The 12,849-nt window shown below is 35.4% G+C and overlaps 1 protein-coding gene across 3 annotated transcripts; it reads left to right on the forward strand.

Moving 5' to 3' along the window:
• Positions 1-1,100: 1,100 nt before the first annotated feature.
• On the forward strand, positions 1,101-12,578 carry LOC145688839 (uncharacterized). Of its 3 annotated transcripts, none has more exons than XM_081763009.1 (5): positions 1,101-1,187; positions 6,363-6,803; positions 8,549-8,708; positions 10,064-10,171; positions 11,922-12,578. In XM_081763009.1, exons 3-5 carry the CDS (start codon positions 8,606-8,608, stop codon positions 11,960-11,962), a joined length of 252 nt encoding a protein of 83 aa, XP_081619135.1. In that variant the 5' UTR covers positions 1,101-1,187; positions 6,363-6,803; positions 8,549-8,605; the 3' UTR covers positions 11,963-12,578. The 3 variants fall into 2 exon arrangements, 2 of the variants coding, with proteins under 2 accessions (XP_081619135.1, XP_081619134.1); XM_081763008.1 differs by lacking the exons at positions 8,549-8,708; positions 10,064-10,171; positions 11,922-12,578 and having other exon boundaries at positions 6,363-7,465.
• Positions 12,579-12,849: the final 271 nt, after the last annotated feature.

A 12,849-nucleotide genomic window follows, 5' to 3' on the forward strand; every position in this document is an offset into this window, starting at 1 on the left:
TGCACAATTTTCACATTTTCAGGAATAAAGTTAGCAAAGATTCCCTCCACGAAACAATCGTAAATATGCCATTGAACAGGATGTGCATTTTTAGGACGTTAGTAGGAAAATGATGTATGGAAAATTTTCACAAATTGTAATAGAAATATTGTGTTGAATGTAATGTAATATGTTTTCAATGTTGAGTGCAGGGGTAAAAGTGGATCTGAAAAGGTTGTGGGACGGTAGGTAGCGGATGACGTCACGCCGTTCCCCCTGCCTATCTTTGCCCATTGTAATTTTTTTTAGGAACTGGGTAGAGTTTTTAGGAACGGTATATATTTTCTCGAGGTGGAGGCGGCGTCCCCCCGTACTTTTACCCCTAGTTGAGAGAGAAAATGTTTTCGAAGTAACACAAAAAATGTTTTACATACATGATAAAGAAAACAGAATAGGCCTATAAACAGAATAAAATGTTTTCCAACATGTCATTTACATTTTTTCTATTGTTACAAGAAAACATATGAAATATAATTTTAAAAATATTTCGAATATTTTAAAAATAAATTCGTTTGTAATATAAGAAATATTTTTAAAACTATTAATTTTGTATGGATTTTTCTTTTTTGTTATCTTGTCCCGTAACTTAAATGAAATATTTTCATGCAATATTTTAGAATTATTTCCAGAATATTTTATCGAATGTTGAATAAATTCTTTCACGAGAGTATCGTAGTAGCGTTATTACCAATCATTATATTAATTCCCTAATAGCACAAGTAGTCCACGGGACGTCCCATTATGATCCCGTACGACCCACAACGATCCTAAAAAATCCAGGATATAAATAGGTAATCCCAGGGAAGTCCCGCTTGGGACAGGCATGGGTCTATATGCATGGGAATCCCACGGTTGTCCCGCAGGATGGCCACTAGCAACGGGAAATAGAAAATCATAAAATTATACGTATTTCTCTCATAATAAAAGAATATGTTTAAAAATCTGCAGAAAAGAAAATATAAACCATAAAATTTCGCCTGGTCCTCAGTGCTGTGCTGCGCGTTCGGAACCGTCATTTGTTTATCACAATTGCATTGTGGTTTGTGGTATTGGAGGGAATACGTGAGGTTCAGCGGTGACGCAGTGGTAGATGTTAGTGAAATATTTTGTGTTCCAACAGATTTTAGTCTGCAGCATAATTGATTTCGGTAAGTGTGTGAAATGAAAATTTTAGTGATTTAAAAAAAAAAGAGTTGTTATTATTCTAGTTGTAAAAAAAAAAAAATGATGAAATGGTGATCGTACAGCCGTAGTACTCAATGTTTAAAGTTCAACAGAGCAGGAATGCTATGAACAATGGATTAATATGGGCAGATTTACAATAGGTCGGAATCTTTTAAAATATTTTTCACTTTTTATGTTTCAAATAATTATCTAAAACCTTCTTACTCTTATTTCACACTGTTATTTCATGCTGAAATTATGGCGTTCAGTTTAAGAATAAGCACGCAAACTGATTTACCATAAAACCTGCATTGTACCTGATGTACCTAACTGATAAGCAGCCATTCAGTGTCCAGCACCAGCCTCTGGGATTTTGTTAAGATATGTGTGGTAAAGCGAAGATGAGCAGATATTGTCTAGTTATTTTTTACTAGATTTGGAGCACTAGTGTTACAAAACGCTCCTCAAAACTTATAGCTGATCGACTGAAGGGGCTTAGAAGCCCCGCAGGGCAAGTTGTTTTCTACCTTTGAAGTGACACATGATTCGCATGGGGAAGGTTCTAGATTACTGGTCCCCGATGTGGATTAGTAGATGGGTAGATTTCTTTCTGTACTAAAGTTTATACATTTAACTTATACAGTATTGCGGAGCGAGCGTTAGCGAGTGAAGGAGGGTTTCTATATTTGTTGGAGGGTTTCTAAATACACTGCAAGTAATAATTGCTAAGTTTATTTTTAACAATGATGTCATGTAAAATGTATAGTGTAATAAGATGTAAGAAGTAAGGCTTAATTACTAACCTAGTGTGTGTAATTTTCAATATTATTGTTTCTTTTACTTTTGTATTCATATATAAATGACGTGTCCGCTTCATATGCATTGTATTACAGTGCTAAATGTATGAAAAAAGGACGAAATAAATACAATACAATACAAGGCGGGTTAGAGCCCCGCAGGGCACGTTGTTTTCTGTCTATTACTGCTCAATGGGAAGGGGGACCAGTAATCTAGAACCTTGCCTTTGCACTACAACCATTGTTTCTAACCATTTCCCAAATCTTCAGATACAACACTTACCATCTCGTTCCTAACTTGTATTCAGCCGCCTTCTGCCTTAGCAAATAGTTCCACCATAACATACTTTCCTATGTTACTTACTCCCATATATGGTTTATGAAATTGAATGAAATTAAATATCTAGTTTAACGTCTCACGATTGTGCACCGAGGCTAAGGGAAAAGGTGATGATCAGAAATGAATGAAATGGTGGAATGGAAGAAAGTGGGAGGAGACGGGAGAACCCGAGAAAACCCACGCACACGGTGTTTGTCCACCACAGAGTTCACTTGGCGCGAGCTGGGATCGAACCTGGGACCCCAAGCACCAGAGATAAACGCTCTACCTCTGAGCCAACGCGGCCCCATATGGTTTATGAGTTTAAACAATTATATTACCGTTTCACTATTTTACTACTAATATTTTTCGACCTATAAATTTTTCTTTTGGTAGAGCCGTCTGCTAAAGTTAACCCGCCAAGGTGTTAGTTAGCGAAATTGATGAACATTGATTATTTTCAATTAAAACTGCTTTCATCATATGTTTTGTGTTTCTTTTCTGTTGTGAAGTGACTTAAGCAAACACAACAGTGTTGCACTTAAAAGCAGCGCAGCAGAATCTGCCTTTTTACAAATTTTAACCTGACGTATCTCATGCAAATTTCATCATAGTGTTGAAACTTGCAAAGACGATGCAATGAAACCGTTTAAAGGGTACGGTGGAGGCTTTTTTTTTTTTTTTACGTAGCTTGAGTTACATCTCTCCACTATATTAATGTTTCAATTAAAAGTGGTTTATTTACTTTACGAAATGTAGGTCTACCTGAGCGAGCGAACGGTGTTAGAAGCCCCCCGAACATATTTACGAATTACAACTACAAATAATAGTCGAACCCCTTCAAAACGTAACGGAGGTTGAAAGGTTGGAATTTCCAAATATCGAGACTGTGAAGCGTGATACGGGTTATCAGGCACCAGTGACGAAAGATTTTATGCGAAGAACTAAAGTCTTAATGAAATTCAATTAGGGGGTTGCTTTTTGTTTCTCCTCCAGTCTTTTACGGTAGTGATATTGATTTTTAAAAAAAAGCAGGGTTGGCTGGTTTAAACCAGCTGTTTTTTTCATTCATTACTCAAAAAGATTATACTACAAAAGCAACTCTTTTTATGTAAGTTTATAAATGTTTGTTTTGTGATTTTTTGTTTGTAGTTATTATTGTTATGTAATTGCAATCAAAGAAACATTATAAATCTTGTTTTGTTTCAATGTTTACTATTGATAAAATGCATCAAAATTCCGTACTTTGTGTTTGGGGGGGGGAGGGTCATACAGACCCCACGAGAGGCATTTAGTGAAATGAGAAGTATCTTCGATATCTATTTATGTATAAATGAGTCTGAGCCAAAGTGGACCCAAAAATTCGTATCTTTGTGATATGCAAATTAAGTCGTTGTATTTCTTTAATTTGGACCAATATAAGTCGTTGTTAACTAACTTGAATTAAATTAGTTCTTCTGTACTCCGTAGTACTTAGAAATTGTCCATATGTAATTCAGTATAATGTTTTCACTTGTGCAACTGTTTATCTTTTTGTCCTTCTGAAATGACTCTTGAGAGCTATATTAAGAAGCATGTAAAGATCAGTACAACGTATTTTTATCAGGATTCCTTCGTGAGTGACTCGGCAGACGTATCGCATTTGTGGCCAATTAGTCCTGGTTCCGAGTTCAAATGGAGGACAATTTCTCTCGGATGTAACTCGAGAAGCAGTTTTTATTCCGCTTTAAGCTTATGTGACCTTTTCCAGCAAAACCCGACTGTTGCATAATAACATCAAGGCGAAACAAACTTATTTCTGTCCTTATATGATATGAATATATAGAGCAAATAATTTTAACCAAATAAACCTGGTTTAAACCCCAAAAAAACGGTTTTTATAGTTTTTTCAATAAAAACCATGGTTTTTGCCTACCCTGAAAAACAGTGACTTAGTTGCGTTACGAAATATAGCTGAAAGAGCGAAAGGGGTGAGAAACCCCGCAGTTTTTTTCTTTCATTAGCACAATAGTTCACTGAGCTGCAGTACCAGTTTGGAAGTCATGGATCGAGTTGGGGGAGATATTAAATGCCATCCCAGTTAGGCAACTGCACTCTTCACGCACTTTATTGTATTTTATTCGCAAAATACGCAAACCTAATTTAATGCTAATATATTAAAATATACTAGTTTAGATTTTTTTATGACAACGATTTGTAATATAAGAAAAGATAAAAGTACTGCAGTAACTCAAATTGTAAAAGCTGAGCGAGGGTTGTATTCTGAAAAGAGGAGGAAAATAGAAAAACAATATTTGTGAAGGGTAATATTGGATGGAACAGGTTACCTTATTCTTAATCTGCACGGTGTGATTTACGTAAAAGTGGTAATTCGCAAATATAATCGAAAAATATGGATGACTATCCCAGTCATATGTTTCTTTTATTTATATGTTTAGGCATCTTAGACAAAAAGTCTAGTGAGCTTTTGTCCTTCACCGGCCAGTGAGTGATGGAAGGCGGTGTTGGATGTAAAAGTAATGGAAAGCTACAACGTATTGTGCTTACTGTTCATAAATCCTTCTTATTGCCAGGGTTGGCAGAAACCATGTTTTGTCGAAAGAAAAGGATTTGATTAAACCATATTTTTTTTACATTGTTACTTTTTGTTCAAATTAATTTCTTTATTCATTTAAGTTACATATAACTAAGTTTGTGTAGCGTTAATATCCTTATGCAACAGGAGGTTAATGAGCCCTTTCACAACATAAAAGGCTGTTCCGAAAGTAGACATCGATAAAAATGGCGTAATGAAGATAAGTCATGCGCTTAAAATACAAGTTTTCGTAAAAAGCACCTTGTTCGGTTTGGTGCAATCAGTACATTAGCATAATTACAATCTGATTTTTTACTAGGGAACAACAGAATTTGGGCTTCGCCCACTTCACTTTATTCTAATGCGGATAGTATTCTGTGAATCGGGATTGTGCAGTTTCAGTACAGAGCTGAGCGGTATATATACATTTTACATCGTAAAGCTCCCGCTTTAATCGTGCCGGTGTGATTTTTCATAAGCAGATATTTTGCATACTAATTTTCCTACGGTTATGCCCTAGGCTAAAGGAGACTGATGATAATAATAAGTTAAATGGTGAAATGAAAGAAATGTAAGGAAATGGGAAAACCCCGAGGAAATTAACGCACATGGTGTTAAAATTTATTTTATTGTCACTGTATAATAGCCAGTTCGCTAAAAGCGACGTTTATTTCTTTAAAAAGTCTGGAACTTTAAAATTAAAACTGAAAAGTCCAATTGATAAGATGTGGATGTAGCCAATAAGGTTTCGCAACTTCTAGTTCTGAAACTTAGTCGGCTATGATCCTGCCAAGTTCGGTCACCAAATACCTGGGACTAGTTCTGTTAAAAAAAAAAAAGGCTCGCTCACCTCAATAATCTGTACAGTGATTTCACTTGTGCAGTTGTCTTTCTAAAATAACTTAAAATATTCACAAGTACGCAAGATCAATATAACACATTTCTTTCAGGTCTCCTTTGTACATGAGTCTACAGAGGGTCGAGCTAGGTCTTGGGTTCGGGGCCAGGCGGAGGACAGTTTTTCTTGGGTGAAACTGGGGAAGTGATTTGATCCCACTTTAAGCTTTAGGTTCCATCCTTCATAAGGTCTCCGCTGTTACATAAAGATGTTAAGGACAATCTGGGCTTGGAGTGTAGGGTCTCTCAGTAGCATGGCTATATGAGACGTGGAACTACAGCTTAACGTGGAATCTGAGTCACATGAGCACCCATCGTGAATCCGAGTCTCCCGCATCAAAGGCGCGTACGCTAACCATACAGCCATGAGGGAGCTTGCTAAGGTCAAACGAAATTAGTTCTATTCACATGTAATCTAAATAATTAAAGCAAATCAATTTAAACCAAAAAACCTGGTTTAAACACTAACAAAAAAAGTCTGGTTTTAAACTCAAAGCTGTTTCTGTTTTCAAACATGGCTTTTGCGAGCCTTGCTGAAATTTCAAGCTTTGATTTTTTTCACTAATTCTAGGAAATGGAAAGAAAGAGAAAATCCGCAGATTGCATATCTTCGAGGCATTTACGAAGACGGATAAAAGAAGTGACATATGAATTAATGTTAACTATCTGTAAGAAGACTGTATCATCAGATAAGGAAGTTAATATTGAATCAAACAATGGAACGTCCCCGATCACTGGTTACGTGTCAGCAAATGTTCGAGGTAATACTTTAGATGTGGAGGAACCCCTATATTCTTCACAGAGGCTAACATATGATGAAGGCATATCGGGAAGTGGATTGTCTTCAGAAGAAAAGTTAGACGCTATTGGAACGTTCAAGACGAATGATAACCAACCAGTAGAGGAATATAACGGAAGATAACCGCTGGAGAATTTTCCTCTTCAAACGCTGGACGACTTCTATGAGTGTGAGAGGAGGATTGCAAATGATCCAGCATTTAGGAGACGTTTGGTATGTTTAGCTCCGTATTTGTTGAATATATTTAGTTACGAGAAGAAAATGTATGTTTTCTTACAAACGACAAATATAGGGTTGCCACCTACCGCGAAAAGCCAGTGAATTTGAAGATTCTGGAAAAGTCAGGGATTTCTTTTTTAAAAAACGGGAAATTTGAGCTTAACTGAAAACATAAGAATCACTGCCAAACCAGTTTGTTTCTGTATGTCTTATTGTAAAGGAACCCATACTGTTCTTATGGGTGAGACAGATAGTATCCCCATTTCTGTTGGCTGAGCACTAAAAGAAGTAAACTATTACGTGATTAAAAGAAGAGCGGTAGTTCGGTTCTCCTATGTTATACATATAAATTATAGGTAACAGGACATGTGCGAGTCATGTACATTTGTCAAATCGAAGTATTTTAACTTACAATTGTGCAGTTTTTTACTACTCGTTTTTGTTATGCTGGTGATCACTTTTAAATGTATAAGGAACGTTTGTGGCGTAACTTGCTTGCAGTTTTAGGTCCCATGCTGTGAAATTTTAAATTTAAATTAGAGTAGTAACAATCAGTTTTTCAGTTCTTGTTGTTGATCATCATCTTGAAATTTACGTTTTCCTTTTAGTTTAGGTTTCTTGTAATGTAAACGTGCATACAGAGGTAGACTACTGTATTTTTGTGGTGCACTAATGGTAATGTAAATTATGCTAAGCTTCAGACTGAAAGTTGCCAAATAGAGATACATATTTATAACTTCTGTAACATTTAAAATATTCTTATGCTTCTACAATTCCTTACTTAGCTCTTCTTATCCACTATAGTATAGCTGAAGTGTGTTATTTATTTTCAAAATTCGAAAGTACCCATTTGAGTAACTTAGTGTAAAATTTTGTGAGAAAACTTGGAGTAAGGGAGTTTTGAAATCCCAAAAGAGTAGCCAGCCTCAAATATGTTTCTAATTCAGTTTTATTAACGATATGTGTATGTTTAAGATGTAGCAGGCCCGTTGCCACAGGAGACTACGAAGAGCTAAGACCCTTCTAGAACATTTTTAAAAACGTTGATCATGGTTACATATGTGCTCAGCCAATATGTTCTTAAAAAAAAACCTACATACGGAAAAAAATCATCAATAAAAGAGGCATTTACCATACCTACAACAGACAAATCAATCAACATTTTTCAAAAAACAAACCACAAGAGACACCAAATTAAACTAATAAATCTACACAACCAGACAACCGGCTTGAATATGTCAGATACACCTTGAGTGTCTAAAAAATTTGCTTTATTTCTTTCTTTTTTATCTTGATTTAATTTCTTTTTTTTTTCTTGTCCACACCGTCGGAGACAAGCATTTAGCCGAAGCCCAGTCTTCGAAAATTTTTTGTTGTGCGATAAAGCTTAGTATGTATCGTGAATATAATGGTATATGTTCTCGCTATGTGTACAATATATTGAGTATTTTTTGGTGTTTCTTAATGTCCGAGAAATATTTTTAACTGAAACATTGAAAACAACCAACTTCGATAAGAATGAAGTATACTTTAATGTGTTAGTATCGCTATTGTAATTTAAATACTTTTTTCAAAAATAATTACAAAGAATACCTCTAAAAAAATTTTATGAAGTTCATAACGTTTAAAGTGCTAAGACCTGATAATTCCTGAAATTACCAAGTTTGCAATCAATAGAATTTTATATTTGTACTCTGATAAATTTGGTGCGTAATTTAATGTTAAATGTTATATTTCAGATTGCAGAGCTCCGTAAGATAGGGGGTACTAATATTGACAGTATTATTACGAATATAATGAAGCGAATTATAACCAACATGTTAGCAGCGGAAATAAGTTGGACAGGCGGAAAGACGAAGACATCATTCTCAGCCCTTGCAGTTTGTGATGTTCTTACAGGTAATATATTATGATTTATTATATATTTTCTTTTATTATTATTTAATACGATTAACTAGAATTTGTATGGTTTCCACTCGATTCGACCATCCACCACAAAAATTATCCAGAGGTTAGTATTGTAAGACAATTCTCCGAAGTAATTTGTTCACAGAGCTCAGTTTTTCCAAAGAATTTGTATGAGAAAATAAATGTCGATATGTTTCGAGAATTTAAATTGAGGATTGTGAATTTAGTATTTTATACCAGCTTACATAAAATTGTTCTCTTAGTTTCTTGATACTCACTACTTGTTTAATATCATAATTGACTTTTCTTAAAATTTAATGATCGTGTACTGTTGTTTCATTCTATTTTAAAATTTATTTTTGAGAAAGAAGAATGGATGGTAGATTTTTTTATAATGTTGAGCAGATTGCGTTATCCAGGAGATTTTTTTTTAATCATGGTATAGTACACAAATATTTCTCATGTTTTGAAAAACCTCTAAACTTAGTTATAAGGTAGAATTACAAGCTACCACGTGTCTGAAATGCTTCGTGATTTTAAATAAAATTAGGATGTTGTTTTTGAAATACACTAAAGTCCTACAAGTTATGGGATAGCGGTACAGAACCACTTCATGTGTTGCGGAAAACAAATATAAATGCACATAGCACTCGACTTCTGTTACTTGAACTTCTGTAAAAGGTCATTGACCGTGATGTTGCTTCTACGACGAAAACTATCAATGTGTGTGTTGCTCTTGATAACTGCCAATATGCCGGATAGCCATACTGATCATGATCCCAGTTGATACGAACTGATGGTAGAGTGTGTATGTGGCGGAGACTCTAGACGCCGTAGACTCAAGTTGTCAACAAGGCAGTTACAAGCTTGTGGCCTGTAATTATGTGGTGCGTGTTTATATGGCATTATTGGATCCTCGAGTCCGATTGACCTAGAAAATATCAGGAAGCCAAAATTATTTGCGATTGATTTGCAGAGCATTCTAAACAATGAATCGGCCAAATATACTGCTAGACATAAAGTTAATAGAAACATGTACGATATCATCGTACGAACCATTTGTGCACACGTTTTACTTGCAACAATCACGTCATAATAGCCAACAACCAAGACTTTATGAAGGATTTCCACCGACTTGTCGAGTCCATGCCATTCCAAGTTGCTACACTCGCCATGCTCGAGAAGGCATAGCACGATAGACCTATTATCTTTGTATCCCATAACTTTTGGAACCTCATTTCACCTATTGAAATGCATGTCGAATATTTCATATTCCTTCTTGTTATCACACATATCTATTGCAGAAATTTGCCAGTTTTTCTCATTCAGAAATATTATATTTCCAGAGACAGTGAGGCAACACGCGTCCAGCAAATTTGCTACAGATGCTGAGATCAAAAGACCAGTTCAAAGCTGGTTTCGTCACGCAACGGAAAGAATGAAAAGAGAGAAACGTAAGTAACATTTTGACACTTTTAGGTTTGTAAATTGCTTGCTCTTGCTTAGTCGACGTGGTGAACGGAAGCTTCAAGCAATCAATTATAATACAGAAAATTATTCTGTATTATAATGTATTGTTGATGTCGCACCAAAGACACCATTGTGCGACCCTACTTAATAGTTCAGAAAAGTCGTTGTAAAATTAATAATACACTCTCTTTGCATGTGTAACGCACCCGCGATAGGCATGGAAACCCATTTACGAAGTGGGATGTGTCTACTAAATACGTTTTATGACTTTTAACGCGCGCCAGTGTAGATGGCTATTGTAATTATTATAGTTCTGTATTTTTATATCCATACAGGTCAGGCAGTCTTCGTTTTTAATGTTGTTTTGCCATGTCCCAAGAAATCCTACACGATATACTTTCACATAAACTATAAACATGCCAAAAGACTGCTTGGGGGCGATCGTCCTTCGGGATTCTACAGGGTGTTTACTGGAGTTGACGTCTAGACTTACAAATTTTCAAAACACCAACCTGGATTAAAAAAAAAAAGAGGTCATACTATGATATTCAAGAAGCTCTAAAATGTGTTGATAAAGCTAGTTCTTCAATATTCTGATGGAAAGAATGCATAGAAACTAGTGGGTAAAAAAAAAAGGAAACACTATTGATTTTCTTTCTCGACTTACCAAGTTCTTTCAATGTTTGACCAATTAATTTTATCATCACCTACACCCAGATAATGGGACTGCCATCTTGAAGGGTCTCAAAGGAAATCTTTACATTTCTCCAGTATTAGACAATAATTTCCAGTACATTCCAATATTTCCAGTAAGAAAATCAAATACCAGTAGATTACCAGTATTTCAAGTACCAGTAGACACCCTGTTCTACACCACAGTTGATTCACATTATCTTCATTGTGTGTGTGTGTGTGTGTGTGTGTATGTGTGTGTGTGTGTCCAGCGGAAATCTTGTTCTTTTTTGTACGGTTCGGGTAATTTTTGGTCATCCCATTGCAAATACTTGTATCAATATTGTATTTTGTTTATTACTTAGTTGCTCCTTTCTAACTTCTATCTCAAGGTTTGTAACAAAGTAATGCTAGTAATTTGGCTTCATATGTTCCGTTTTCCACTTTTTACATGACATCTGATACAAAAGAAAGTAAATGAATTCAATGGATAGAGTTTTTTTTTCTTTCATTGAAACAATTTTTTACTTACGTCAAGGGATAGTAATGTTCAACAATGAATAAAAGAGACAAACGTCATTATCCAAAGCTCGAACTGGAATGTGTGTGTGCCTCGATTGGCCTGGACAGTTAGCTATGTTGCTTGTCTTTGCCTTTTGGTTTGATTACTGATTTAAAGGCTAACTTTATATATTCATCGCTATGCGAACTAAATCCAAACTTGGTGTGCTTTCTCTGCTTTTTAAAGTTCGTTGTTGGTTTATAATTAATTCTTAGTATTATATTCACTTCTTGTCAGAAGCGCGACTGATTCGCAGCATCACATGTACTTACATATTTCTAGCGAAAAGATTTTTCAATTCAAGCAAAACAGGTCTCATTGTCTTATGACTGGATCATAATAATAAAGCGAGTAATTCCAACAAATGTCATCTCCCTACTACTTTCCATACATCCATACGTATTTAACGTAATTATTAGATTTTTCTGTGGCTATTTTTTTATGAATATTTGCACTCACTTCGTCTTTTAACAGAATTTTTTTCCTTTTCCATTTTGTAGGGAAAGGGGATGAACAAAGCGCGATGTTGACAGGCAAATGAACACACATAAAGTGCGATGTGACTGAAGCCGGGATGAACATGCAAATGCTCACATTATAAAACCCTAGATGTATATTTTGAAAGGGTGAAAAAATCCCTTCATGTATGATAGCAGTGTACGTATGTAACCCATTTGTTTTATTAATCATATCTTTCTTTGCTACACAGATGGTAGATAATTACGATCCAAACGTGACCTTCGGTTATTAATGATTAATTAGGTTCATGTTTCAGAAAAGGCAGTTTTTTTTTCCTAGTTGAATCATGTTCCATTCTTATTTTCTTTCTATCCCTTGAGGAGAAATTTACAGCTGAACAACACTAAGTTAGTTATTATTACAAGTAAAATGGAAAAATACTATATGCAGATAACTTATATATTGTAAATAGCTACATCTTCGCTCTTATTTCGCATAGTCCCATATATGACTATGTTGAATCGTACAGATCACTTTGTCACAAGGAAGACGTCTGAAGGATTTGATGATGATACAATGTGGCGTCAAGCATCCACTGGCTACATTTTGCAGTTTATCCCGCCAACAAGGAGATTGTCCAAAGGCACCAATTGATATATTTTCTCACGAAATTTAAATTTACCTAACCATAGCTAATATCATTGGAAATGTTACTGCGGTAATAGAGAGTGCAAGTCAACGAGTCAAACATTTGCTTTTGAAATGTTTACCTAGCCTATAAATATGTAGCTGACGGGACTCACTGGTACTTTGAAGCGGAAGTTCATGTACAGGCCACCATGTGGTATTGCACGATAGGTCTATCGGTAATTACAGAGTGAAGCTATTGGTTATTTTTAGGCTCTGGCTTTTCAAAGGCGCCTCTCAAGTAGCTACACGTGAAATAACACATATTCCGTTTGATTTGCA

Source organism: Thermobia domestica, chromosome 7 (genome assembly GCF_964235325.1).
Source record: "Thermobia domestica chromosome 7, izTheDome1.hap1.1, whole genome shotgun sequence".
Taxonomy (NCBI): Eukaryota; Metazoa; Arthropoda; class Insecta; order Zygentoma; family Lepismatidae; genus Thermobia; species Thermobia domestica.

Bases quoted from the DNA above. Each gene is read 5' to 3' on its own strand.
- LOC145688839 (XM_081763008.1), top strand. From the start codon at position 6,366: ATGGAAAGAAAGAGAAAATCCGCAGATTGCATATCTTCGAGGCATTTA.